General features: G+C 50.0%; 1 protein-coding gene across 1 annotated transcript; it reads left to right on the top strand.

Annotated features, from left to right (window-relative positions):
• The first annotated feature begins 1 nt into the window (after position 1).
• On the top strand, positions 2 to 27,736 carry depdc5 (DEP domain containing 5, GATOR1 subcomplex subunit). Its single transcript, XM_079751106.1, is given in 43 exon segments — positions 2 to 333; positions 2,741 to 2,828; positions 4,083 to 4,129; positions 4,371 to 4,456; positions 5,615 to 5,698; positions 5,866 to 5,915; positions 6,387 to 6,456; positions 6,819 to 6,897; positions 6,974 to 7,035; positions 8,042 to 8,111; positions 8,332 to 8,404; positions 8,669 to 8,772; positions 9,627 to 9,701; positions 9,856 to 9,990; positions 10,169 to 10,230; positions 10,773 to 10,791; positions 10,794 to 10,845; positions 12,229 to 12,298; positions 12,450 to 12,486; positions 12,712 to 12,832; positions 13,070 to 13,293; positions 14,791 to 14,991; positions 15,561 to 15,696; positions 15,807 to 15,898; positions 16,098 to 16,154; positions 18,268 to 18,451; positions 18,620 to 18,780; positions 18,902 to 19,022; positions 19,203 to 19,370; positions 19,743 to 19,956; positions 20,367 to 20,497; positions 20,722 to 20,818; positions 21,455 to 21,517; positions 22,493 to 22,590; positions 23,176 to 23,256; positions 23,481 to 23,613; positions 24,113 to 24,209; positions 24,391 to 24,621; positions 25,525 to 25,694; positions 26,005 to 26,176; positions 26,259 to 26,319; positions 26,394 to 26,476; positions 26,752 to 27,736. Coding segments are annotated over 43 exon segments (4,707 nt in total). The 5' UTR covers positions 2 to 275; the 3' UTR covers positions 27,042 to 27,736.
• The last annotated feature ends 245 nt before the right edge of the window (positions 27,737 to 27,981 follow it).

The raw sequence follows: 27,981 nt of genomic DNA, 5'->3' as shown, positions 1-27,981 counted from the left end.
CGTTAGTAGTTGCAAACCGTAACGAACCGTCTCTCTAGTATTAACTAGACGGGGACTGGTTAACAGAAAGACAAACTAGTTTCACATAAAGAACCGCTATATTCCTGGTAGGCCCATGCTAGGCTAACATGAAGGTAACTCGTTGAGTTAGAATAAAGTCCATGTTGATATCAAGAGGTTCTGTTAAACCTCAGTCTGACACCATGAAGACCAACTGATCCAGATACTAGTACTGATACTAGTACTGATACTAGTACTGATACAAGTAGAACAACATGAAGACCAACAGATCCTACAAGCTGGTGGTCCACAAGAAAGGCTTCGGCGGCAGCGGTGAGAGGACTAGTCATACTAGTACTGATACCAGTAGTAGTAGTAGTGATACTAGTAGTAATAATGCTAGTATAGTAATGCGCGATATAAACGATATACGATATAAACGATAAAAAAATGGCCTACGATAGAGATTTTAATTCTATCGCTCTATCGCGATAATGCATGTTGATGACGCAAAATACAATGTTTAATTTTTGGTTTGGTGCAATTCCTTTTCACATTGCAATTTTCGCAACAGTGCCAGAATTCGTCAACAAACCTGCATGTGTAAAGAACGTTAACCCATTTGCACCGGCTGCTGTGCGGCGCCACATTGTCTCTAGTAGATACAATGTTGATCCGCGCAGCCGGTGCAAATGGGTTAATGGTAAACACGCATTGATGCGCAATCTGGTCTTAAAGGTAAACACGCACAGATGCGTGATCCGGTTTGAATGGGTTAAATCATTGGACAAAAAGGTCTGGGGCGTTGTAAAGCGTTAAAGAAAAAGGCGGGGGGGGGGAAGCACCGGTGAAAGTAAACAACCATGGATATCCAGCGTGATATACATTGATCTGCGGACTGGTCCAACTCCTTCTCCCTCATCCTGACTCGGAATGTGTTAAATGCATTGGCATTTTTAAGCATACTTTTTACTTGCTTTTGTCGGACCGTCGGGTGGTGGCTCAACATGGAGCAAAGAGGAGACGGAATGTCTTTTGGATATCGGACCCAAATATCCAAAAGACGTTCCGTCTCCTCTTTGCTCCATGTTGAGCAACGTCTCCGAGACCACCTCTCCGGCTGGGTCAACCTCCTTTTGATGGTTAAAAATATCACGTAATCGACAAAAATCTTAACAATCAATGATCGATCATCAATTAATCATGCCCATCCCTAATTGTCAGTACAGTGTCTGTTCCTTATCTAGAAAGACACCTGTTTTTCCTGTTCTCTACATCTTGGGTGGCATTTAAGAACCAAGGACTTAAACTAAGTGTAGTGCCTTTTAGAATGGTTTGCACTAAAGAAAAGAAACCCAATACTAATTTTATTTATCTGCAACATTATGTTGTATGATTACAGTGTTTCACAATAAATGTTCTCGAAATGACATACTATATTTCTCTTTTTTTTTTAAATACATTTAGCAGTTTGGCTTTCCTTAGGGTCTATGTAACCTGTTCTGAAACGGTTATTTTATGATTTTATATCGTGATATATATCGTTATCGCAAGAGGCTGCAATGTATATCGCAATATGGATTTTAGGCCATATCGCCCATCTCTATGCTAGTAGTGATACTAGTAGTAGTAATACTAGTTATAATACTAGTACTGATACCACTAGTAGTAATAATGATAGTATTGATACTACTAGTAGTGATACTACTCGTAGTGGTACTAGTATTAGTTATTAGTTATAATACTAGCACTTATGGTGGGATCCATTTGTATGGTACGCCCACCCGTACGACGTGCCTCCATGAAATGCCTCTAGACAGCTGGGAGATTTACACCTTACGACTTACGGGTGGGCGTACCATACAAATCGATCGCCATGATACTAGTAGTAGTAGTGATACTAGTAGTATTAATGCTAGTAGTAATACTAGTAATAGTACTATTAGTAGTACAAGTAATACTATACTAGTAGTGATACTAGTAGTACTATGCTAGTAGTGATACTAGTAGTATTAGTAATACTAGTTATAGTACTATTAGTAGTACACGTAATACTATACTAGTAGTGATACTAGTAGTTCTATGCTAGTAGTTACACTAGTAGTACTATACTAGTATTAATACCACTAGTTATGCTAGAAGCAATGCTGTAGTAAACGGACAGCTCTACAGTCAACAGCTGCATTTAATGGCGCTATCCGTTTGTATGCTCTAGCAAGAATATGACGTTATTTCCTGGCTTGCAGTACTTATAGCGTTCCCGTTTCTCATTGGCTAGTCATTGTTATTGTAAGTTACATTAGCCTCTTTAGCAAACCAGCTCAAAAACAAACAACACAACTTTACATTGTATTGCATGCAAAGCAAGGCCGTGCAAGGCATAAATTGGTGACTAGAATAAAGAAGCAATGTTATCTGTGTGTAAGAGCATTTAAAATCTACATCAAAATGACCAATGTGGTACAAATACAAAGAAAATAATTCTCTTTACGGGCGCAGCCGTTTTTGTTGTCGAGTTGTAGGGTCAGCTTCACTGAACTTGGCCTACTCTCAGAACTAGGTGTGGGAAGGTTTATACTACGACCAACAGGGGGCGTGCCTCCATGAAAATGCTGCAAGAAAGCTGGGAGATTTACACCTTACGACTCGTATGGGTGGGCGTACCATACAAATGGATAGCACCATCACTAGTTGCGTTCAGTAGTTGTTTTCACTAGTTGTGTTCATTGCTGTTTAACAGATGATGAGTTGGTGGTCAACCCAAAGGTTTTCCCTCAAGTCAGTCTGGGGGACATCATTGAGATCGCCCATCCCACTGACGAATACAGGTACATACCTTACACTTTACAAGATACTGGTACCTTACACATAACAAGATGACAGGTTAATATCTTGCACTTAACAAGATACTGGTACCTTACACTTAACAAGATGCTGGTACCTTACACTTAACAAGATACTGGTACCTTACACATAACAAGATGACAGGTTAATAACTTACACTTAACAAGATACTGGTACCTTACACTTAACAAGATGACAGGTTAATAACTTACACTTAACAAGATACTGGTACCTTACACTTAACAAGATGACCGGTTAATATCTTACACTTAACAAGATACTGGTACCTTACACTTAACAAGATACTGGTATCTTACACTTAACAAGATGACAGGTACATATCTTACACTTAAAAAGATACTGGTACCTTACACTTAACAAGATGCTGGTACCTTACACTTAACAAGATACTGGTACCTTACACATAACAAGATGACAGGTTAATAACTTACACTTAACAAGATACTGGTACCTTACACTTAACAAGATGACAGGTTAATAACTTACACTTAACAAGATACTGGTACCTTACACTTAACAAGATGACCGGTTAATATCTTACACTTAACAAGATACTGGTACCTTACACTTAACAAGATACTGGTATCTTACACTTAACAAGATGACAGGTACATATCTTACACTTAAAAAGATACTGGTACCTTACACTTAACAAGATGACAGGTATACATCTTACACTTAACAAGATACTGGTACCTTACACTTAACAACATGACGGTAAATACCTTACACTTAACACGATACTGGTACCTTACAGATAACAATATACTGGTACATATCTTACACTTAACAATATACTGGTACCTCACAATTAACAAGATTACTGGTAACACCTTACACTTAACAACATTACTGGCAAATACCTTACACTTAACAAGAATACAGGTTAATACCTTATACTTAAAAGGATTACTGGATACTATCTTAAACTTTGGAACTAACGTGTGTGTGTGTGTGTGTGTGTGTGTGTGTGTGTGTGTGTGTGTGTGTGTGTGTGTGTGTGTACGCGTGTTGGTGCGTGCGTGGGTGCATATGTTGGTGTGTGCGTGCGTGGCTACGTGGGTGTGTGTGATGGTGTGTGTGTCGTTGCATGGATGTTTGTTTCGGTGAGTGGGTGTGTGTGCATGTATTTGTGCGTGGGTGTGTGTGTTGGTGTGTGCGTGTGGGTGTGTTGGTGTGTGCGTGTGTGGCTGTGTGTGTGTGATCTGGTGTTCCAGTCCTCTCCTGCTGCAGGTGAAGAGCCTGAAAGAAGACCTTCAGAAAGGTGAGATGTTCATCCAGACACTGACGATGGATCAGCCCTACACTGCCATCCAACGCATGGATTAGTTGGATCTATTCAAATTTGTTAGGATTTTTGCATTCTTTATTAATTTATTTTTTATTGATGGATTTATTTATTCATGTGTATAGTTGCTGCTTAAGGGATTTATTTATTCATGAAGGTGTTTATGTATATAAGTATATATCTTTATGTATTCTTATTTGTTTGGTTCTACGTGCAGAGACCATCAGTGTAGACCAGACAGTGGCCCAGGCCTTCAAACTACGGGCGTACCAGGATGTGATCGTCAACATCGTGGACCCCAAGGTAAGAGCTGTCCCCCCACCGTGGTGACCCTGGGAGCAGCCTGAAGGGGGGGGGGTTCTGAGGGGAGCAGCCTGAAGGGGGGGGGGTTCTGAGGGGAGCAGCCTGAAGGGGGGGTTCTGAGGGGAGCAGGCTGAAGGGGGGGGGGTTCTGAGGGGAGCAGCCTGAAGGGGGGGGGGTTCTGAGGGGAGCAGCCTGAAGGGGGGGGGGTTCTGAGGGGAGCAGCCTGAAGGGGGGGGGGGTTCTGAGGGGAGCAGGCTGAAGGGGGGGGGGTTCTGAGGGGAGCAGGCTGAAGGGGGGGGGGTTCTGAGGGGAGCAGCCTGAAGGGGGGGGGGTTCTGAGGGGAGCAGCCTGAAGGGGGGGTTCTGAGGGGAGCAGGCTGAAGGGGGGGTTCTGAGGGGAGCAGCCTGAAGGGGGGGGGGTTCTGAGGGGAGCAGCCTGAAGGGGGGGGGGTTCTGAGGGGAGCAGCCTGAAGGGGGGGGGGTTCTGAGGGGAGCAGCCTGAAGGGGGGGGGGTTCTGAGGGGAGCAGGCTGAAGGGGGGGGGGTTCTGAGGGGAGCAGCCTGAAGGGGGGGGGGTTCTGAGGGGAGCAGCCTGAAGGGGGGGGGGTTCTGAGGGGAGCAGCCTGAAGGGGGGGTTCTGAGGGGAGCAGGCTGAAGGGGGGGGGGTTCTGAGGGGAGCAGGCTGAAGGGGGGGTTCTGAGGGGAGCAGCCTGAAGGGGGGGGGGTTCTGAGGGGAGCAGGCTGAAGGGGGGGTTCTGAGGGGAGCAGCCTGAAGGGGGGGGGGGTTCTGAGGGGAGCAGGCTGAAGGGGGGGTTCTGAGGGGAGCAGGCTGAAGGGGGGGTTCTGAGGGGAGCAGGCTGAAGGGGGGGTTCTGAGGGGAGCAGGCTGAAGGGGGGGTTCTGAGGGGAGCAGCCTGAAGGGGGGGGGGTTCTGAGGGGAGCAGCCTGAAGGGGGGGGGGTTCTGAGGGGAGCAGCCTGAAGGGGGGGGGGTTCTGAGGGGAGCAGGCTGAAGGGGGGGGGGTTCTGAGGGGAGCAGGCTGAAGGGGGGGTTCTGAGGGGAGCAGGCTGAAGGGGGGGTTCTGAGGGGAGCAGGCTGAAGGGGGGGTTCTGAGGGGAGCAGGCTGAAGGGGGGGTTCTGAGGCTGTGGATGTGTTCTGCAGGAGGCCACTCTGGACCTGGTGGAGCTCACCTTCAAAGACCAGTACATCGGCCGAGGAGACATGTGGAGGCTGAAGAAGAGTCTGGTCAGTGCTCCTCCTCCTCCTCCTCCTGCTCCTCCTCCATCTTTATACTCTCCTCATCCTCCTCCTCGTCTTTATACTCGCCACCACGTCCTCCTCCTCCTTGATTCTCACCGCCTCCTGCTCCTCGACCATGCTGGCCTAATGACGGAACTCCCCCACCCCTGCAGGTCAGCACCTGTGCCTACGTCACCCAGAAGGTGGAGTTTGCAGGAATCAGGTAAAGGTTCTAGTCTTAGCTCTTCTACACAAATCAGTAAAGGTGTCTTAGCTCTTCTACATGAATCAGGTAAAGGTTCTTTTCTCAAGGTCTTCTACATGAAGCTTAATTTAATATATGTATATTATTTATCCATAATGTATATGAACTCCAATATCCTGTTCATTATGTATCTAACATATATAACATATATATAGAACATAGTACTTTATGTGTATATGACATACTACCGTGTATAGTATGTGATATATACTATATAGTACTTTATTACATACTACATTGTATATTAATTATTAATGACGTACTACTGTGTATAGTATGCAATGTACCATGTATAGTATGTGATGTATACTGTAGTACTGTATGACATACTACTGTGTACAGTATGTGATGAACACTGTATAGTATGTGATTTATGCTGTACAGTATGTGATATACACTATAGTATGTTGTACTCCTGTGTGCTCCCAGGGCCCAGGCCAGTGAGCTGTGGGTGCGAGGAGAGAAGGTGTCCTGTGGCTACATCAGTGAAAACACCAGGGTGAGGACAGGACAGCAGGACACTGTGTCCTCAGGACAGCAGGACACTCTGTCCTCAGAACAGCAAAACACTGTCCTCAGGATAGAGAGTCCTCAGGACAGCAAGAAAATCTCTCCTGAGGACACAGTGTCCTCAGGACAGCAGGACACTCTGTTCTCAGGACAGCAGAAGCTGTGTCCTCAGGACAGCAGGACACTCTGTCCTCAGGACAGCAGAAGCTGTGTCCTCAGGACAGCAGGATACCCTGTCCTGAAGACAAAGCGTCCTGCTGTCCTGAGGACACAGTGTCCTCAGGACAGCAGGACAGCAGACACTGTGTCCCCAGGGCAGCAGGACAGTGAGTGACGGTGTTGTGTGTTCAGGTGGTGTTCCGCTCCACCTCAGCCATGGTCTACATCTTCATCCAGATGAGCAGTGAGATGTGGGACTTTGACATTTACGGTGAGCTGAGAGAGGACGGGTCTGTCCTGAAGAGAGGAGGAGGGAATAAACATCATTACACCTCTTGTGTTTCCAGGGGACCTTTACTTTGAAAAGGCTGTCAACGGCTTCCTGTCCGACCTCTTTGCCAAGTGGAAGGTGTGTTCCTACTTCTCAGCATCAGGCTTATGCTTCATTTAAGTGTTATTCAGATGCTTTTATCTAGAGAGACATGGGTTTAGACAGTCCAGAGACAGGTCATTAAGGAGCAGTTGAGGTTAGACAGTACAGAGACCGGTCCTTAAGGAGCAGGTAGGGGTTAGACGGTACAGAGACAGGTCATTAAGGAGCAGGTAGGGGTTAGACGGTACAGAGACAGGTCATTAAGGAGCAGGTAGGGGTTAGACGGTACAGAGACAGGTCCTTATGAAGCAGGTAGGGGCTAGAGAATACAGAGACAGTTCATTAAGGAGCAGGTAGGGGTTAGACAGTACAGAGGCAGGTCATTAAGGAGCAGGTAGGGGTTAGACAGTACATAGACAGGTCAATAAGGAGCAGGTAGGGGTTAGACAGTACAGAGACAGGTCATTAAGGAGCAGGTAGGGGTTAGACAGCACAGAGACAGGTCATTAAGGAGCAGGTAGGGGTTAGACAGTACAGAGACAGGTCATTAAGGAGCAGGTAGGGGTAAGACAGTACATAGACAGGTCAATAAGGAGCAGGTAGGGGTTAGACAGTACAGAGACAGGTCATTAGAAGCAGGTAGGGGTTAGACAGTACAGAGACAGTTCATTAAGGAGCAGATAGGGGTTAGAATGTACAGTGACAGGTGATTAAAGAGCCGGTTGGGGTTAGACAGTACAGAGACAGGTCATTAAGGAGCAGGTAGGGGTTACACAGTACAGAGACAGGTCATTAAGGAGCAGGTAAGGGTAGGACAGTACAGAGAAAGGTCACTAAGGAGCAGGTAGGGGTTAGACGGTACAGAGACAGGACATTAAGGAGCAGGTAGGGGTTAGACGGTACAGAGACAGGACATTAAGGAGCAGGTAGGGGTTAGACAGTACAGAGACAGGACATTAAGGACCCTGAACCATTAGCGGGGGGTCTAGACCCTGAACCGGTCAGCTGGGGGTCTAGACCCTGAAATGTGTGTGTTGTGCAGGAGAAGAACTGCAGCCATGAGGTGACGGTGGTCCTGTTCTCACGGACCTTCTACACCGCGAAGAGCATAGGTATGTGGAGGGGTGGTTGATTGATTGATTCGCAGGGTGGTTGATTGTTGGTTGATTGGTGGTTGATTGGAGGTTGTTTATTGGTTGATTGGAGGGGTGGTTGATTGGTGGATGACTGGCGGGGTGGTTGGTTGGTGGTTGATTGGTGGGGTGGTTGATTGGCGGTTGATTGGCAGGGTGGTGGTTGATTGGTGGTTGATGGATCCTGTTGCGTCCTCAGAGGAGTTCCCCGAGGTCCTGAGAGGCTCCATCAGAAAGGATCACGAGGGGCGCTTCTATGAAGACTTCTACAGGTCTACATCCCTCTGAGACATGTTTATATGTAGCAATGTGTTGGTTTTCGCATTTCTGTCTTTAGTATGTATATAGTATTTCTGTGTATCATATTTATTTAGTTTGCATTGCTCCTTATTGATTGTGACTTATTGGTTATTCCGAATGCATGCTTCCTAATTGGTTGTGCCTAATTGTTTCTGTCTAATTGGTTGTTCCTAATTGGCTGTGCCTAAATGGCTGTGCCTAAATGGCTGTGCCTAATTGGGTGTCTGTGTGTCCAGGGTGGTGGCCCAGAACGAGCGGCGTGACGAGTGGACGTCTCTGCTGGTGACCATCAAGAAGCTCTTCATCCAGTACCCGGTGCTGGTCCGGCTGGAGGAGACAGGTACTGCAGACCTACAGGGTGGTAGGGGAGACAGGTACTGCAGACCTACAGGGTGGTAGGGGAGACAGGTACTACAGACCTACAGGGTGGTAGGGGAGACAGCTACTGCAGACCTACAGGGTGGTAGGGGAGACAGGTACTGCAGACCTACAGGGTGGTAGGGGAGACAGGTACTATAGACCTACAGGCTGGAATGGGAGACAGGTACTGCAGACCTACAGGGTGGTAGGGGAGACAGGTACTGCAGACCTACAGGGTGGTAGGGGAGACAGGTACTGCAGACCTACAGGGTGGTAGGGGAGACAGGTACTACAGACCTACAGGCTCGTAGGGGAGACAGGTACTGCAGCCCTACAGGGTGGTAGGGGAGACAGGTACTGTAGACCTACAGGGTGGTAGGGGAGACAGGTACTGCAGACCTACAGGCTGGTAGGTGAGACAGGTACTGCAGACCTACAGGGTGGTAGGGGAGACAGGTACTGCAGATCTACAGGGTGGTAGACAGTTACTACAGACCTACAGGGTGGTAGGGGAGACAGGTACTACAGACCTACATGCTGGTAGGGGAGACAGGTACTGCAGACCTACAGGAGACAGGTACTGCAGACCTACAGGGTGATAGGGGAGACAGGTACTGCAGACCTACAGGGTGGTAGGGGAGACAGGTACTACAGACCTACAGGGTGGTAGGGGAGACAGGTACTAAAGACCTTCAGGGTGGTAGACAGGTACTACAGACCTACAGGGTGGTAGGGGAGACAGGTACTACAGAACTACCGGCTGGTTCCTAGAGGAGAGAGGTGGAGGTGCTACAGTCTACCATGACAGCTGCTTTGTGTTCCTGACCCTAACAGATGGATTCCCCACGGGGCAGAACTCCACCGCAGCCCAGGGAAACTACCTGGAGGCCATCAACCTCTCCTTCAATGGTTTGTCTGCTCCCATCAGTCATAAAGTCATCAGTTATCAGCACCCACTATAACAGGCTGTCTGTCTGTCTCTCTCTCTTTCTCTCTCTCTCTCTCTCTCTCTCTCTCTCTTTCTCTCTCTCTCTCTCTCCCCCTCTCTCTATCTGTATCTCAGTGTTTGATAAGCACTACATGAACCGTAACTTCGATCGTACGGGTCAGATGGCGGTGGTGATCACCCCGGGGGTGGGTGTGTTCCAGGTGGACCGCCTCCTCATGATCCTCACCAAGCAGCGCATGATTGACAACGGTGAGGCTGGCCAATTACATAAACCCCCGTCATGTATAGAGCTGGCTATTCCCGCCCCTTGCCTTACTGTGTGTGTGTGTGTGTGTGTGTGTGTGTGTGTGTGTGTGTGTGTGTGTGTGTGTGTGTGTGTGTGTGTGTGTGTGTGTGTGTGTGTGTGTGTGTGTGTGTGTGTGCGCAGGTATCGGGGTGGACCTGGTGTGTATGGGGGAGCAGCCCCTCCACGCGGTCCCGCTCTTCAAGGTACCTCTTCTGATCCTGGATCAATATCATAATGTGATATAAACTTTTGATTGTGTTCAATCTGATGTCAGATCAGTAACATTAGGATTGTGTTAAATCTGATGTCAGATCAGTAACATTAGGATTGTGTTAAATCTGATGTCAGAGCAGTAACATTAGGATAGTGTTAAATCTGATGTCAGATCAGTAACATTAGGATAGTGTTAAATCTGATGTCAGATCAGTAACATTAGGATAGTGTTAAATCTGATGTCAGATTAGTAACATTAGGATAGTGTTAAATCTGATGTCAGATCAGTAACATTAGGATTGTGTTAAATCTGATGTCAGATCAGTAACATTAGGATTGTGTTAAATCTGATGTCAGATCAGTAACATTAGGATTGTGTTAAATCTGATGTCAGAGCAGTAACATTAGGATAGTGTTAAATCTGATGTCAGATCAGTAACATTAGGATTGTGTTAAATCTGATGTCAGATCAGTAACATTAGGATTGTGTTAAAACTGATGTCAGATCAGTAACATTAGGATTGTGTTTCAGCTTCACAACAAGCCGATCCCTGAGACTCTCGAGTTGGAGACGACTACAACCTCCCCCACTGGATCAACCACAGGTATGCACTAGGGATGGGCAGAACGATTATTTTCCGGGAATCAGTTCTTTCAGTTCCATTCACTATCACATTTTGTTTGTTTGATTTGTTCGTTAAGTCAGATGGTCTGTTTCGTCATTTGCCAGGGAATTGGAAATGATGGAATAAATGTTAATTGATTAACATTTATTCCATCATTTCCGATTTAATTAACTCACTATGGGGCAGTAGTATTGTAGTGTACGTGGTCTGATACTTTTGCTGTACTCACACATTTAATTAATCTGCATGTAGCCTACTACTTTCTAATGTTCTGGCGAAATTACCCAAGTTAAGTGTAAATATTAAGCATATATATAAAGCACATACGTGCCTTTTTTTTCATAAATATCCTTAATACATAATGGGGTGCGAATAGTAAGAATTAAATGGCGTCTTCCAAGTAGTGCTAATAAGCAGTGAAGCACGTTAGCAACTAGACCAAACGAGACTCGTAATGGTAGGTAAAAACAATACTTTACTAAAGCATGCAATTGTGATGTAGAACAAAATAAAACAAAGTGCTTGCATGATATTGAAGCCTACAGCGATCATTAGTTAAGTTGTGTGTGGTGGTGCCTTATCATTTGTTTACCCATGGGCCATGGCAACGTGATTGCTACCTGCTCTCATTGGCGGAATCGATGAGAACGTTTTAGACTCAATCAATATAAGGCCGCGGGGAGACAAAGACTGTTTGTTTGTATATTTTATTTACATGACCGTATATTTCTTATATGTTAAAAAAAAAAAGAAAAAATAGTCAGTTCTCTTGTTTTGGGAAACAGTTCTCGTCATTCACCTTCGGGATTCGTTCATTCTGACCGAATCGTTCGTGACCGACCCATCACTAGTATGCACACTTATACTCACACTGGGGCAGTAGTATGGTACTATACAAGGTCTAATACTTTTGTTGTACTCACTGTGGGGCAGTAATATTGTAATGTACGTGGTCTAATGCTTTATTTGTACTCATTGTGGGGCAGTAGTATTGTAGAATACGTGGTCTAATACTTTTGTTGTACTCACCGTGGGGCACTGGGGCAGTAGTATTGTAGTAAACATGGTCTAATACTTTTGTTGTACTCACTGTGGGGTAGTAGTATTGTAGTATATGTGGTCTAATACTTTGGTTGTACTCACTATGGGGCAGTAGTATTGTAGTATATGTGGTCTGATACTTTTGCTGTACTCACCGTGGGGCACTGGGGCAGTAGTATTGTAGTAAACATGGTCTAATACTTTGGTTGTACTCACTATGGGGCAGTAGTATTGTAGTATATGTGGTCTGATACTTTTGCTGTACTCACTGTGTGGTAGTAGTATTGTAGTATACATGGTCTAATACTTTATGTTGTTCAGTTTCTACACGTCCAAGAGCCAGAGCTCCTGCTGCTCCTTCACCCCCAGGATCAAACTAGCAGGACGCAAGGTACACACACACACACACACACTCTAACACTCTAACACTCTAAACACTCTAAACACTCACACAATCGCACACGCACCCCTACATACACACTCAAACACACGTGCGCTGTATGCTGCACTGCTCAGCTCTTCTCGGTTTCAAATCCTTTCAGCTCCACGCGGAGAGGTTCAGGAGCAACAAAGACCACGGTATGACATCACTTCCTAATTTTGTTCTGTTGTGTGTACTGTTGTGTGTACTGTAGTGTGTATCTACTATGTACTGTTCTGTGTGCTGTAGAATGTACTGTTGTGTATACTGTAGTAGTGTGTACTCTTGTGTATACTGTAGTGTGTACTGTACTGGGTGCAGTAGTGTTTACTGTTGTGTGTACTCTACTGTGTACTCTACTGTGTACTCTGGATCGCCCCCAGCCCTGTGCGCTCCGAGGGACTCTGAGAACAGTCTGCCCATCCAGGTAGACTACGATGCCCATGATGCACTGGTGTTCAGGCTGCCTGGGCCCTCCAGGGCCCAGAGGAGCAGCAACTTCAGGTGTGTGTGTTTGTGTGTGTGTGTGTGTGTGTGTCTCTCCCTGTGTGTGTGTGTGTGTGTGTCTCTGCCTGTGTGTGTGTGTGTTTGTGTGTGTGTGTGTGTGTCTCCCTGTGTGTGTGTGTCTCCCTGTGTGTGTGTGTGTGTGTGTGTGTGTGTCTCACCACCGACTACTTCTGGGTCATTGTGTGTGTGTGTGTGTGTGTGTGTTTCATCTCTCTCTCTCTCTCTCTCGCTCAGGGTGGGCCGGGAGAGGGAGGTGAGTGGGAGGAGGAGCTGGGGGTCTGCGGAGGTGGGCAGTGGTCCCGGGGCCTCCCCCCCAGTGCGTGGCGGGGGGCCGGAGGAGCTGCGCAGCCTGGCCTCCAGCGACAGCCTGGGGCCGGTGTCCAGTGTCCTGCTCATCCCCCGCCACCCCACCGTCCAGTACGAGGTCAGCAGCTCCCTGGGCTACACCAGCACACGAGGTAGCGGACCCAAGCCTGAACCCTGAACCCTGAACCCTAAACCCAACCTGAACCCACCCTGAACCCTACCCTGAACCCACCCTGAACCCTACCCTGAACCCACCCTGAACCCTACCCTGAACCCTACACTGAACCCTACCCTGAACCCACCCTGAACCCTACACTGAACCCTACCCTGAACCCACCCTGAACCCTGAACCCTGAACCCACCCTGAACCCTACCCTGAACCCTACCCTGAACCCTACACTGAACCCTACCCTGAACCCACCCTGAACCCTGAACCCACCCTGAACCCTACCCTGAACCCTACACTGAACCCTGCACTGAACCCTACCCTGAACCCACCCTGAACCCTGAACCCTGAACCCACCCTGAACCCTACCCTGAACCCACCCTGAACCCTACCCTGAACCCTGAACGCTGAACCCACCCTGAACCCTACCCTGAACCCACCCTGAACCCTACCCTGAACCCTGAACCCACCCTGAACCCTGAACCCTGAACCCACCCTGAACCCTGAACCCACCCTGAACCCTACCCTGAACCCTACCCTGAACCCTACCCTGAACCCTACACTGAACCCTACCCTGAAGCCACCCTGAACCCGTCCCTGAATCGTACCTTGAACCGGTATGTGTGTGTAATGTTTGTGTGTGTGTGTGTGTGTATGTGAAATGCGTGTGTGTGTAATGTTTATGTGTAATGTGTGTATGTGTGGGTAATGTGTGTGTGTGTGTGTGTGTGTGTTAGAGCATGGAAACCCGACCCGAGCCCGACGGGACCTGATGGTACCGACGGGCCGGGTTGGGTTTGGACAAATATTTAGAAATTATGCTTGGGTTCGGGTCGGGCTCGGTCATATCTGCCCGATAAGGCGTTGGAGTAGTCGCTGGGGTCACTCGTGTTAATTTGAATGTCATAAGCTACCTGTGCTACAGAACCTCCGAACCTCTTGTGTCATTTTTTCGAATTTAGCATTATCGTGGCCTTTTTTGTGGGCCTATGTGAATTTGAATTGGTTATAATTCTACGCAACAAGCGTGCTCGCTGTTAACGCAATCTATTGACATTTCCAAATATCTTGCAGTTGTCAAATAAAGCTGTGCTTTCATACACACAAACGTAAACGTGTCATTAGTATGAGAAAAAATACACATTAACTGTGTCGGGCTCGGACATATATATCTTGATGCCTGTCGGGCTGTTACTTCTCTTTCAGACGCGGGCCGGTCTCGGACGGAAAAATGCGTCCCGTTCCGCACTCTAGTGTGTAATGTGTGTATAATGTATGTGTGTGTAGTTGATGTATGTGTAATGTGTTTGTATAATGTGTGTGTTTGTAATGTTTGTGTGTGTGTAATTTGTATGTGTAATGTGTGTGTGTGTTTGATGTGTGTGTGTGTGCATCTGTGTGTGCGTGTGTGTGTTTAATCTGTGTCTGTGTGTGTGTGTGTGTGTGTGTGTGTGTGTGTGTGTGTGTGTGTGTGTGTGTGTAGAGCTGCTGGAGAAGATGATGGACTCCCAGCGGGACTCGAGCGCCCCGGGCCGCTTCACGGTGGGCAGCGCTGAGTCCACACTGCACATCCGGCCGGGGGGCTACACCCCCCAGCGCGCCCTCATCAACCCCTTCGCCCCCTCCCGCATGCCCATGAAGCTCACCTCCAACCGCCGCCGCTGGATGCACACCTTCCCCGTTGGTGAGACGCACACAACAACACACCTGGAGACACACACCTGGACACACCAGGAGACACACACCTGGACACACCTGGAGACACACACCTGGACATACCAGGAGACACATACCTGGACACACCTGGAGACACACACCTGGACACACCAGGAGACACACCAGGAGACACACCTGGAGACACACACCTGGAGACACACACACCTGGGGGTCAGATGTAATGGTTTACGGCGGTTAGATGTAACGGGGGGGGTCAGATGTAATGTGTATGGGGGCCAGATGTAACAGGGGGGGTCAGGTGTAACGTGTACGGGGGCCAGATGTAACAGGGGGGGTCAGATGTAATGTGTATGGGGGCCAGATGTAACAGGGGGGGTCAGATGTAACGTGTACGGGGGCCAGATGTAACAGGGGGGGTCAGGTGTAACGTGTACGGGGGCCAGATGTAACGAGGGGTCAGATGTAACGTGTACGGGGGTCAGATGTAACGGGGGGTCAGATGTAACGTGTACGGGGGTCAGATGTAACGTGTACGGGGGCCAGATGTAACGTGTAGGGGGGGTCCTCTGGCTCCAGGACCGTCTGGCGAGGCGATCCAGATCCACCACCAGACCAGACAGAACATGGAGGAGCTGCAGGGCAGCCAGCAGGCCGACCCCGCCCACACCTCCGCCGAGCTGCTGGAGCTGGCCTATCACGAGGCCACCGGGAGGTCCGGCCACCAATCAGGGCATGAGGGCGGGTCTCCTGCATGTCATGATGGTGTGTGTGGTTGTTTATGTTGTTGTTGTTTGTTTATGTTGTTGTCGTTTTTTTGTTGAGGCGGTTCCGACAGGCTGGGGAGAACGGGCTGAGAGGAGGAGGAGGGGTGGAGGAGTCAAACGGAGGCCTCAACAGGAGCAGCAACAGAACTGGTACTGACACACACACACACACACACACACACACACACACACACACACACACACACACACACACACACACACACACACACACACACACACACACACACTGCTGGCTGCTCTGTATTCCCTCCTTGTTGTTAGGCTCCTCCAATCTCCTGATCCTGGCCTCTGATCGGAGGTGCTGAGTTGAGTCTGATTTGTTTTTCAGGGAAGCTGGAGACTCAGGGCTCCTCCCCTGACCACACCCCCCCAGGGGTGGACCCAAGTGAGCCTACACACACACACACACACACACACACACACACACACACATACACACACACTGAGCCGGGGTGTGTGAGAGAGTCTTGGTTGGAGAAGACAGGGGCCATCTTGTTTTCTCTTTCTGTTGTTTAGAAGACAGACTGTTTTGTCCCCTCCCCTCTACATATTTTCCTCCCCTCTCTCTATCTCTCTCTCTCCTCCCTGTATCAGTCTCTAGTTGCTTTCTGTAATCCACCAGTTATAGAAACCTTCTCTAATTCCTCACCAACTCCAAATCTGTCACATGTCACAAATCAAGTCTCATTCAGCTGATGAGCATGAAGTTCACCTGTTAATTTGCATGAAGTTCACCTGATTATTAGCATGAAGTTCACCTGTTGATTAGCATGAAGTTCACCTGTTGATTAGCATGAAGTTCACCTGTTGATTAGCATGAAGTTCACCTGCTGTCTTCTGTGGAGTCACTCCTCTCTGTCTGAAGTAATTCACGCTTGCTGACCTTAGGTCACGTTGATTATCTCACAACACGCTAGAGTCACACAACACGCTAGAGTCACACAACACGCTACAGTCACACAACACGCTACAGTCACAAAACACGCTAGAGTCACATCACGCTAGAGTCTCAACACGCTAGAGTCACACCACACGCTAGAGTCACATCACGCTAGAGTCTCAATACGCTAGAGTCACACCACACGCTAGAGTCACATCACGCTAGAGTCTCAACACGCTAAAGTCTCAACACGCTAGAATAAGGCAACACGCTAGAGTCACACAACACGCTAGAGTCACACAACACGCTAGAGTCACACAACACGCTAGAGTCACACAACACGCTAGAGTGTCAACAGGCTAGAGTCACACCACACGCTAGAGTCACACCACACGCTTGAGTCTCAACACGCTAGTCTCAAAACACGCTAGAGTCACACAACACACTAGGGTCACACAACACGCTAGGGTCACACAACACGCTAGGGTCACACAACACGCTAGAGTCACACAACACGCTAGAGTCACACAACACGCTATAGTCTCAACACGCTAGTGTCACACGACAGGCTAGACTCAACACGCTAGAGTCACAAAACACGCTAGAGTCACATAACATATTAGGGTCACACAACATGCTAGAGTCTCAACATGCTAGAGTCACACAGCGCACTAAGGTCACACAACGCGCTAGAGTCTCAACATGCTAGAGTCACACAACATGCTAGAGTCTCAACACGCTAGAGTCACACAACGCGCTAGAGTCACACAACACGCTCTGCATGTTATATCTGCCAATCAGCCAATGAAATAATTTCCCTCTTTTATCTTTCTCTCTCCCCATTTTCTCCCTGTGTCACCTGTTCTACACTTCTCTGTCGCTGTCTCTTTCCTTCTCTCCCTCTCTGTGTCTCTCTGTCAATGTCTGCCTTGCTCTCTGTTTCTCTGTGTCTCTGTCTCTCTGTCTGTATCTCTCTGTCTCTGTCTGTGTGTGTGTCTGTGTGTCTGTGTGTGTGTGTGTGTGTGTGTGTGGTTTTATTTCTCATGGGGATTTGCGTTCCTGCATCTCTGTGTGTGTGTGTTGTGTGTGTTTGTATGTGTGTTTGTTTGTGTCTGTGTTGGTGCATATTTGTGTTGTTGTTTGTGTGTGTGTGTGTCTCCCTGTGTGTGTCTGTGTGTGTGTCTCCGTATGTGGGTGTGTTTGTGCGTGTTTGTGTCTCCCTGTGTGTGTGTTTGTGTCTGCCTGTGTGTGTGTGTTTGTCTCCCTGTGTGTGTGTGTCTCCCTGTGTGTGTGTGTGTCTGCCTGTGTGTGTGTGTGTGTGTGTCTGCCCCTGTGTGTGTGTGTGTTTGTGTGTGTGTGTATGTGTGTGTCTCCCTGTTTGTGTGTGTGTGTGTGTCTCCCTGTTTTTGTGTGTGTGCATGTGTGTGTTTGTGTGTCTCCCTGTTTGTGTGTGTGTGTGCGTGTGTGTCTGCCTGTGTGTGTGTGTGTTTGTGTGTCTCCCTGTTTGTGTGTGTGTGTGTGTGCGTATGTATGTGTGTCTGCCTGTATGTGTGTGTGTGTCTGTGTCTCCCTGTGTGTGTGTGTGTGTGTCCCTGTGTGTGTTGCGGTGCTGGTGAAGTCCTGCAGCTGTCTGCCCCCCCCTCAGTGCCCAGGTTCTGCTGCACGGTGGGCGTGGACTGGAAGTCTCTGACCACGCCCGCCTGCCTGCCCCTCACCACCGACTACTTCCCTGAGCGGCCCGCCCTGCAGAACGACTACACCCAGGGCTGCTACGACTTACTGCCCCCCAGCGACCTGGAGAGGTACTACAACCACTTCTAGCGCTCTATATACATAGATAGATAGATGTGTGTGTGTGTGTGTGTGTGTCTATAAAGATTTATATAGGTATATATGTTTATATATATATATATATATATATGTATATATACAAACACCAGTGCCCAGCAGTGCGCTCCGTCTCCCCCCAGGCGTGAGGACGAGGGTCCGGTGATGAGCGCCCCCCAGGTGTTTGAGGAGTTCATCTGCCAGCGCCTGATGCAGGGCTACCAGATCATCGTCCAATCACACGCCAAGAAGACCCAGGCTACCATGGCAACGCCCCTGGGCAGCAGCCCCCTGTACTCCCGTGGTAACCACACGCACGCACGAAAAGTATTGTAGCTAATAGGATTTAGCTTGATTTCACCCATGAATGTTGGATGATCTGTGAGTGTGTGTGTGTGTGTGTGTGTGTGTGTGTGTGAGAGCAGGTCTGGTGTCCCTACGGGCAGCAGAGGAGGAGGAGACCCTGTACTGGCTGAGCATGGGAAGAACGTTCCACAAGGTGTGTTTGAAGGACAAGATCATCACTGTCACGCGCTACCTGCCCAAGTAAGCCCCGCCCACACCCTCCTACACACTCTACCTGCCCAAGTAAGCCCCGCCCCTGCCCCATTCATCTTGAGGTGTGTGTGTGTGTGTGTGTGTGTGTGTGTGTGTGTGTGTGTGTGTGTGTGTGTGTGTGTGTGTCTCCCTGTGTGTGTGGGTGGGTGTGTGTGTGTGTGTGTCCAGGTACCCCTACGAGTCGGCCCAGATCCAGTACTCCTACAGCCTGTGCCCCCCCCACTGCGAGGCGTCTTTCAGGTCCTGCTGGGTGGAGTTCTGCCACGAGCGGCTGGAGCAGTACAAGTGGAATTACCTGGACCAGTACATCTGTTCCGCCGGCTCTGAAGACTTCAGGTAGACCCCCCTAGGAGACAGAGCCTGTCTCCCCCCCTAGGAGACAGAGCCTGCCCCCCCTGGGGGCAGGCTCTCAGGAGACAGACTGCAGTAACACGCCTCCTGTTCTCCTCACCTGTACTCTGCATAGCCCCCCCGCAAACACCCCTATTACACACTTACTGTATGTTGTACATCCTTGTACTTAATCTTAGCATTGTCCAGCATCTTCTCCTAGCTATCTGTGTTGTATACGGGGAATGGGTTAACCCTGTGATTGTTAGTGCTTGGCCCTTGGTTCTATGAACATCCTTACTGCACAGACAGACCGATGGCCTTGTTGTCACTGTGGGTAAAGAGGAGTCCAGGTAAACGCCCTCTGTCTCCTCCCAGCCTCATCGACTCCCTGAAGTTCTGGAGGACGCGCTTCCTGCTGCTGCCGGCGGGCGGGGCGCGCCGCGTTGCCGACGGCGACGGCCACTGGGACGTGTACGGGGAGGGGGTGGTTGGCGGCGTTGGGGACTGGGTCATGCTGGACGGCTTCATCCGCTTCCTGGAGGGGCTGAACCGCATCCGCCGCCGCCACCGCTCCGACCGCATCATCAGGGTAGTACTAGTGTACTAGTGTATTGAAATAGAGTATGGAAATAGAGCTCTCACCCCTTCATAGAGAATAGAGCTCTCACCCCTTCATAGAGAATAGAGCTCTTACCCCTTCATCTAGAAGACAGCTCTCCCCTTCATAGAAAATAGAGCTCGCACCCCTTCATAGAGAATAGAGGCCTCACCCCTTCATGGAGAATAGAGCCCTCACCCCTTCATAGAGCTCTCACCCCTTCATAGAGAAGACAGCTCTCCCCTTCATAGAGAATAGAGCTCTCACCCCTTCATAGAGGACAGAGCCCTCACTCCTTCATAGAGAATGTAGCCCTCACCCCTTCATAGAGAATAGAGCCCTCACCCCTTCATAGAGAATAGAGCCCTCACCCCTTCATGTGTGTTTTTCCTGATCTCCAGAAAAGCACCACCATGAAAGGCCACCAGGGGGCCGCCCCCCCCCACTACCAGCCAGAGCCAGCAGCGCCCCCCGCAGGCAAGAAGGGGACCTCGGCCCTATCTGCCCTGCTGGTGCTGGAGCACACCCACAAGTGAGTGGGCAGCTAGTCCAGTCCACTGGGAGACTGGTCCATTCCACTGGTTGACTGGTTCAGTCCACTGGTAGACTGGTCCAGCTGTTTGGCCTATAAATGATCCATGTAGATGTATTGTTCAGATATCTCTGTATTGATCAGCTTCTCTGTATTGATTGCATATTTCTGTATTGATTAGATATCTCTTTATTGATTAGATATCTCTGTATCGACCTTTCCAGGACTCTGGAGGAGCAGCAGGGGGGGAAGTCCTCCGCTGGGCCCAGTGAGGCCCCCGGCACCCTGACTGCCCCGCCCTACGTGGACAGCCCACGCAAGGTGGGCCCACCCCCCACACCACCCTCCACAGCCCGGTCTTGTGAGGCACTAACCACTCCACAGTTGGTCCTGTGAGGCACTACCCCCCCCCCCCCCCCACCATCAGCCAGTCCTGTGAGGCACTAAGCCCCCCACAGCCGGTCCTGTGAGGCACTAAGCCCCCCACAGCCGGTCCTGTGAGGCACTAAACCCCCCCCCACGACAGCCTGGTCCTGTGTGGAAGCAGACTGTAAAGCCGTCCTCTGAGACAGCGCCCCCACTGGTGAGACCGGACCATCACAGACTCTGTGATGAGCTCCTCAGGGGATGGTCTGTCCCTGCTCTGATGCTATGAGCTGCCTAGGGCCTTGCTTATCCCCCTCTTCATCAGCTACTGCTTCCTCTTCTTCCTCCTCACTTCCCATTGAATCTTTTTGTTCCACTTCCTGATTCCTTTCTACTTCCTGGTTCTGACTTCCTGGTTCTCTTGTACTTCCTGGGTCTGACTTCTACTTGCTGGTTCTACTTCCGGGTTCTACTCTACTTCCTGGTTCTACTTGCTGGTTCTACTCTACTTCCTGGTTCTACTTGCTGGTTCTACTCTACTTCCTGGTTCTACTTGCGGGTTTTCCGCTGTGGGTTCCACGCTGCTGACAGGACGCTGCGTTCATTTTGGATTTTATCCGCAGTCCGCGTAGCTCGTACCTCTATCAGGCTCAGGTCAGTCACATCTCCATCAACACCACCCGATTTTACCTCCTCCTCCACCCTGTGTTCCTACCTCCTCCTCCTCCACCCTGTGTTCCTACCTCCTCCTCCTCCTCCACCCTGTGTTTCTACCTCCTCCTCATCCACCCTGTGTTCCTACCTCCTCCTCCTCCTCCACCCTGTGTTCCTACCTCCTCCTCCTCCACCCTGTGTTCCTACCTCCTCCTCCTCCTCATCCACCCTGTGTTCCTACCTCCTCCTCCTCCTCCACCCTGTGTTCCTAACTCCTCCTCCTCCTCCTCCACCCTGTGTTCCTACCTCCTCCTCCTCCTCCACCCTGTGTTTCTACCTCCTCCTCCTCATCCACCCTGTGTTTCTACCTCCTCCTCCTCCTCCACCCTGTGTTCCTACCTCCTCCTCCTCCTCCACCCTGTGTTTCTACCTCCTCCTCCTCATCCACCCTGTGTTCCTACCTCCTCCTCCTCATCCACCCTGTGTTGCTGCTCCTGGAGATGCTAGGTAAACTCCCTCATTCCAGCTAGTAGCCCCCAGCGTCCCAAGTAGTAATTAGTGGGACAGTAGAGATTAGTGGGACAGTAGTGGGACAGTAGTGATTATTGGGATAGTAGTGTTTAGTGGGAACAGTAGTGGGACAGTAGAGATTAGTGGGACAGTAGTGATCAATGGGAACAGTAATGGGACAGTAGTGATTAATAAGAGCAGTAGTGGGACAGTAGTGATTAGTGGGACAGTAGAGATTATTGGGATAGTAGTGTTTAGTGGGAACAGTAGTGGGACAGTAGTGATTAGTGGGACAGTAGTGATTAGTGGGACAGTTTCCTCAGGAGAACCATGACGGGCCCCAGACTGTCAGAAGGCCCTGGGGCCCAGACTGTCAGAAGGTCCCGGGTCCCAGACTGTCAGAGTGCCCCGGGGCCCAGACTGAGGCCGCGTGCCCAGACTGAGGCTGTGTTTGTGGGACAGCAGCCGGCGGAGGCAGCGGACGGAGCAGCACCGCCCGCCACCACCGGGGGAGCCGCGGTGCAGGGAGCTGGAGACCCTGCAGCCAGCAGCACCATAGACAGGTGCCTCCTGCTCTACCGACACCACCTACACCACCACTACTCCACTTTCAAATCCTACACTACCTTCCCCTCCAGAGTGTGTATTTTGTGTGCATTACATTTACATTCAGGGCGTTTAGCAGACGCTTTTATCAAAGCAACTTGTCCGAAGTAGTAGTACTGAATGTGTAATGTGTGTAGTACTGAGTGTGTACTGTTTTGGCTCTGAGTGTGTACTGTTTTGTTACTCAGTGTAGTACTGTTGGGGTACTGTGTGTGTACTGTGTAGTAGTGTGTTTAGTACTTAGTGTGAACTGTGTACTACTGAGTGTGTATAGTGTAGTACTGAGTCTGTTCTGTTGCGGTGCTGAGTGTGTACTGAGTGTACTGTTTCTAGTACTGAGTGTGTACTATGTGTAGTACTGAGTGTGAACTGTGTACTACTGCGTGTGTACTGTGTGTAGTACTGAGTGTGTACTGAGTGTAGTACTGAGTGTGTACTGTTTCTAGTACTGAGTGTGTACTATGTGTAGTACTGAGTGTGAACTTTGTATTACTGTGCACAGTACTGTGTGTAGTACTAAGTGTGTACTGTGTGTGTTCCAGCGGTCCCTCTGGACCAGGAGGCGTTTCTCTCTCCTCCTCCTCCACTCTGATGGACATCCTGGAGGCCCTCACACACCCAACGTAAGAACTAGTATAACTAGTAGTATTAACTTGTCTGTGTGAAGTAGGAATGTAGTAGTATTAACTAGTCTATTTGTAGTAGTAGTAGTAGTATTAGTAGTAGTAACAAGTGTGTGTGTGCAGGACAGGGGTTCAGCTCCTACCAGAGCAGAAGGGTCTGTAGTACTCACTAGTATAACCAGTACTAACTACTTAAACCAGTGGTAACCAGTGTTTGTTTGCAGGACGGGGGTGCAGCTCCTACCAGAGCAGAAGGGTCTGCCCAGAAGCTGCTTCATCAGTGCCGAGGTCACCCATTGGCTGGTGAACAATGTGGAGGGCGTGGCCACGCACATTATGGCCGTGGAGATAATGCAGGTAGTCATTCTGATTGGCCGAACCGTTCAGCGCTAAGCACTAATGATCTCTGATAGCCAACCAGCTCTCCTCTGACGGCCAACTAGCTCTCCTCCGACAGCCAATCAGTTCTCCTCCGACAGCCAATCAGCTCTCCTCCGACAGCCAATCAGCTCTCCTCCGACAGCCAACTAGCTCTCCTCTGACAGCTAATAAGCTCTCCTCTGACAGCCAATCAGCTCTCCTTCGACAGCCAATCAGCTCTCCTCCGACAGCCAACCAGCTCTCTTCTGACAGCCCACCAGCTCTCCTCTGACAGCTAATCAGCTCTCCTCTGCCAGCCAATCCGCTGTTTGTGACTGACAGCCAATCCGCTGTGTGTGACTGACAGCCAATCCGCTGTGTGTGACTGACAGCCAATCCGCTGTGTGTGACTGACAGCCAATCCGCTTTGTGTGACTGACAGCCAATCCGCTGTGTGTGACTGACAGCCAATCCGCTGTGTGTGTGTGTCCTGTAGAAGATGCTGGAGGACGGTCTGATCGCTCATGCGTCTGGAGACGCCATGAGGACCTTCATCTATGGCTCCTACTTCTACTGTGTGGTTGAGAAGGATGGTACTACACACACGCACACACACTTTTATGTATACACACACACATATACATATACATATATATATATATGCTCACACTATCACGCGCGCAACCACACACACAGTTAAAATCAAACCCAAAAACACACTTATATGCACACTAACACAATTATATAGACACACTCACTCAGCCTCCCCCCCAGGCCCCTCCCAGCCGCCCGCGGCCCCCGGCTCGGCGGCGGCGGCAGTGGAGGACTTTGCGGCGTTCCAGAGGAAGTGGTTCGAGGTGGCCTTCCTGCTGGAGGAGCGCCGCGCCTGCGACCTTCCCGCCTTCCTGTTGCCATGGCTCCCCAGCCGCCCCGCCTCCTACGCAAGCAGACACAGCTCCTTCAGCCGCAGCTTCGGAGGACGCAGCCAGGCCGCCGCCCTGCTAGGTAGCTCCGCCCTCACTGCCGGGCAGCTCCGCCCTCACTGCTGAGTATTTCTGCCCTCACTGCTGTAGCCCCGCCCTCATTTCTAGGTAGCTGCTAGCGTATTGCTAGCAGTTTGCAGTGATAGCAGTGGGACTTTGTGTCCTCTGATTGGACAGCTGACGTGGGGGGGAAGAGTCCAGGCCTCTTGAAGGGCTAATGTCATGCCTCCAGGTGTGGATGTGATTAGCTGGTACAAGCCGTTTGGCACAGGGAAGGAATGATTTCCCTAGTGACATCACAAGTGGGCGTGTCCCCCCAGATATATGAAGGATAGAGGAGAAATGTTTGATACAGTCCACTGGGTAGGCTGGTAGATTTATCTATCCAGCGTACATCTAGGTGGACACGCCCACTTGTGATATCACTATGAAAATCATTCTTTCCCTGTGCCGAACGGCTTGTACCAGCTAATCACACCCACACCTGGTGGCATGACATGAGCCCTTTAAAGATACAGAGTCCCACTCCCTAAAGGTGAGCTGACACCAAATGACATCTGGCTAAAGCTCCGGTTGAACGGTTAACAGGAAACGAGCTGTACTAGTGAATAATCAGTACCCACTCTGTGGTCCGATCACCTGCAGTCTGGCTGGATTCAAAAGGGATGGCCAGGGATTATTGTCCTGGTTGATCCCTGTAAGTATTGGACTTGAGTTAATTCAAGCCCTGTGTTTAGTTGACTTAACTAAAGACAGGACTTGACTAAAGACATGATATGACTTGAGCTGCCCAAGATAACCAGGGGACTTTGGGGAGAGAGACCTCATGTCTGTTCTGAAGCACCTCCAGCCGCAACTCCTGGAAACCATCACCTGTCCACAAACGCACTCATTATGTCTGTCTCTATCTCTCTCGCTCTCTCAGCGGCTACGGTCCCAGACCAGAAGACGGTGACTTTGGACGTTGACATCAACAACCGTAGCGAGCGCAGTGAGTGGTGCAGCTGTTATTACCACGGCAACTTCGCCCTCAACACGGCCTTTGAGGTCAAGCTGCACTGGATGGCCGTCACCTCGGCCGTGCTCTTCGAGATGGTACGCATCCCATAATATCACTCAGTCCATCATTTATATACTTATCCACCACCATACGATGTCATGGTGATGCTTGTTATCATGGTAACAGCCTCTCCCTCCTCTAGGTTCAGGGCTGTGATGCTGGTTGTCATGGTAACGCCCTCTCCTCTCCTCTAGGTTCAGGGCTGTGATGCTAGTTGTCATGGTAACGCCCTCTCCACTCCTCTAGGTTCAGGGCTGTGATGCTGGTTGTCATGGTAACGCCCTCTCCACTAGGTCCAGGGCTGTGATGCTGGTTGTCATGGTAACAGCCTCTCCTCTCCCCTAGGTCCAGGGCTGGCACCGTAAGGCCGCCTCCTGTGGGTTCCTGCTGGTCCCGGTGCTGGAGGTCCCGTTCGCCCTCACCTCCTCGCTCTACGGAGACCCCCTCAGGGGACAGCTCTTCATCCCCCTCCACACACACTGCCTGCTGCGAAGCCCCACCGACAGCCTCTTCGAAGGTGTGTGTGTGTGTGTGTGTGTGTGAGTGTGTGTGTGTGTGTGTGTCTCTACAGTGGTCCTCACTGTGTTAACGTGTTGCAGGCTTTGAGCCGGAGACGTACTGGGAGAGGATGCAGCTCTTCCAGGAGGCAATCCTGCACAGGTACGTCATCTGACAGGAGCTCCGGCTGTTTCCACGGAGACGGCCGGCCCTCACCGCCCCTCCGTGTCTCTCAGGTTCGGCTTTGTCCAGGACCGCGCCTCAGCCTCCACTTTCAACTTCCCCGCAGAGAACAAACCCCAGTACATCCACGTCACAGGTACACACACACACATAAACACGCACGTACACACGCAAGCACTGTGTTCCTCCAGCTGCCCTACTCTAGTGTTAAGTAACTGGTTAACTCATTAACTAACTGGTTAACTGGTTGTAGGCACGGTGTTCCTCCAGCTGCCATACTATAGTGATTACTAACTGGTTATCTGGTTAACTAACTGGTTAACTGGTTGCAGGCATGGTGTTCCTCCAGTTGCCCTACTATGGTGATTACTAACTGGTTATCTGGTTAACTAACTGGTTAACTGGTTGTAGGCACGGTGTTCCTCCAGCTGCCCTACTCCAGGAGGAAGTTTCCCTGTGGCCAGCGGCGGCGGAGGAACTCGGCCTCGTCATGCGGGGGGGGGTTCGGGGGGGAGGAGCCCGGCTTCAACTGGGCCTACAACACCATGCTGACCAAGGCCTGGAGGACGGGGGCGCTGGGGGACGAGCGCCTCGCTGCACGCCTGCTCAAGGACTTCACCGCCTTCTGCTGCAACCACAACAACCGCCTCAGGGCCTTCTGGGACGCCTGCCTGGACCGCATGAACGCCAGCGCCCCCTAGGGGACGGCCAACACCTCTGCTTCTGTCAGAGCTCCACCTCCCTGGAGGGGACGGACTACCTTGGTGGAGCAGGTGGTGCATCTGTAAATACAACCGAGAGAAACAACATCCTGTGTCTTATTTTGGTCACTTCCTGTCTGGTGCAGGTGCAGGTGCTGGAGCATGTCAGCGTATTCAGAGCTCTGAGCTGCTAGAGCTCGGAGAGATGAGATCAGCAGTCTGTTCAGTTTCAGTGGCCACAGGCAGCCCTCTACAGACAGGGAAAGCAGTGCACCCGACATACTGACAGGTAACCAAGTACCGCCTACAGACAGGTAACTCGCTATACAGCCTACAGACAGTTAAAGCCCGGTTCAGGGTAGAGGTGTCGCTGCGTTGTCTCCACAGAGACAACCACAGAGACAACGCAACGATATCATCAGTCAAACCCGCGAGCTGCTGATCATGTGAGAGAAGGTGATGCAGTCGCACTAAACAAAGACGTTGAAAGATGGTGCGATCTACGAGAGAGACGCAGAGGAACTGTCCTTACAAGGTTTTTGTCTGGATAAAAAAAACAAGTGGTCTGCAAAATGAAGACTATGTAGGCGTTTTTGCACTTGTAAATAGTTAATCGCGTTTGTAGCCTTGTTGAGAATATGGAGCCGCTATGGGCAAAAAATGTTGGTTTGTTTTTATTGATCCCCTTCGAGAATTTGTGAGTAAAGAGGTGGGTACAGGCTATATTCTCGCCTTTCTCCTTTGTAAAGCGCATTGTAGGCCTATTGCTTTTGGGCCGATACTGCGCCCATTCCTTGATTCGTTCTCCCGCGGCACTCCAAAAAATTAATTTCGTTCCAATGTTCATCCAATCCACTCCAATAGTGGTCCTGCATTGAGTTGTTTGAATGTTGACCTGAAGTTGGCGCCTCTGATTGGTAGACCGTCGGATTGGCAGTAG

This window comes from Pollachius pollachius, assembly GCF_949987615.1.
Source record: "Pollachius pollachius genome assembly, chromosome: 14".
NCBI classification, from domain to species: domain Eukaryota; kingdom Metazoa; phylum Chordata; class Actinopteri; order Gadiformes; family Gadidae; genus Pollachius; species Pollachius pollachius.
This window is presented reverse-complemented; position numbering and strand designations above follow the sequence as displayed.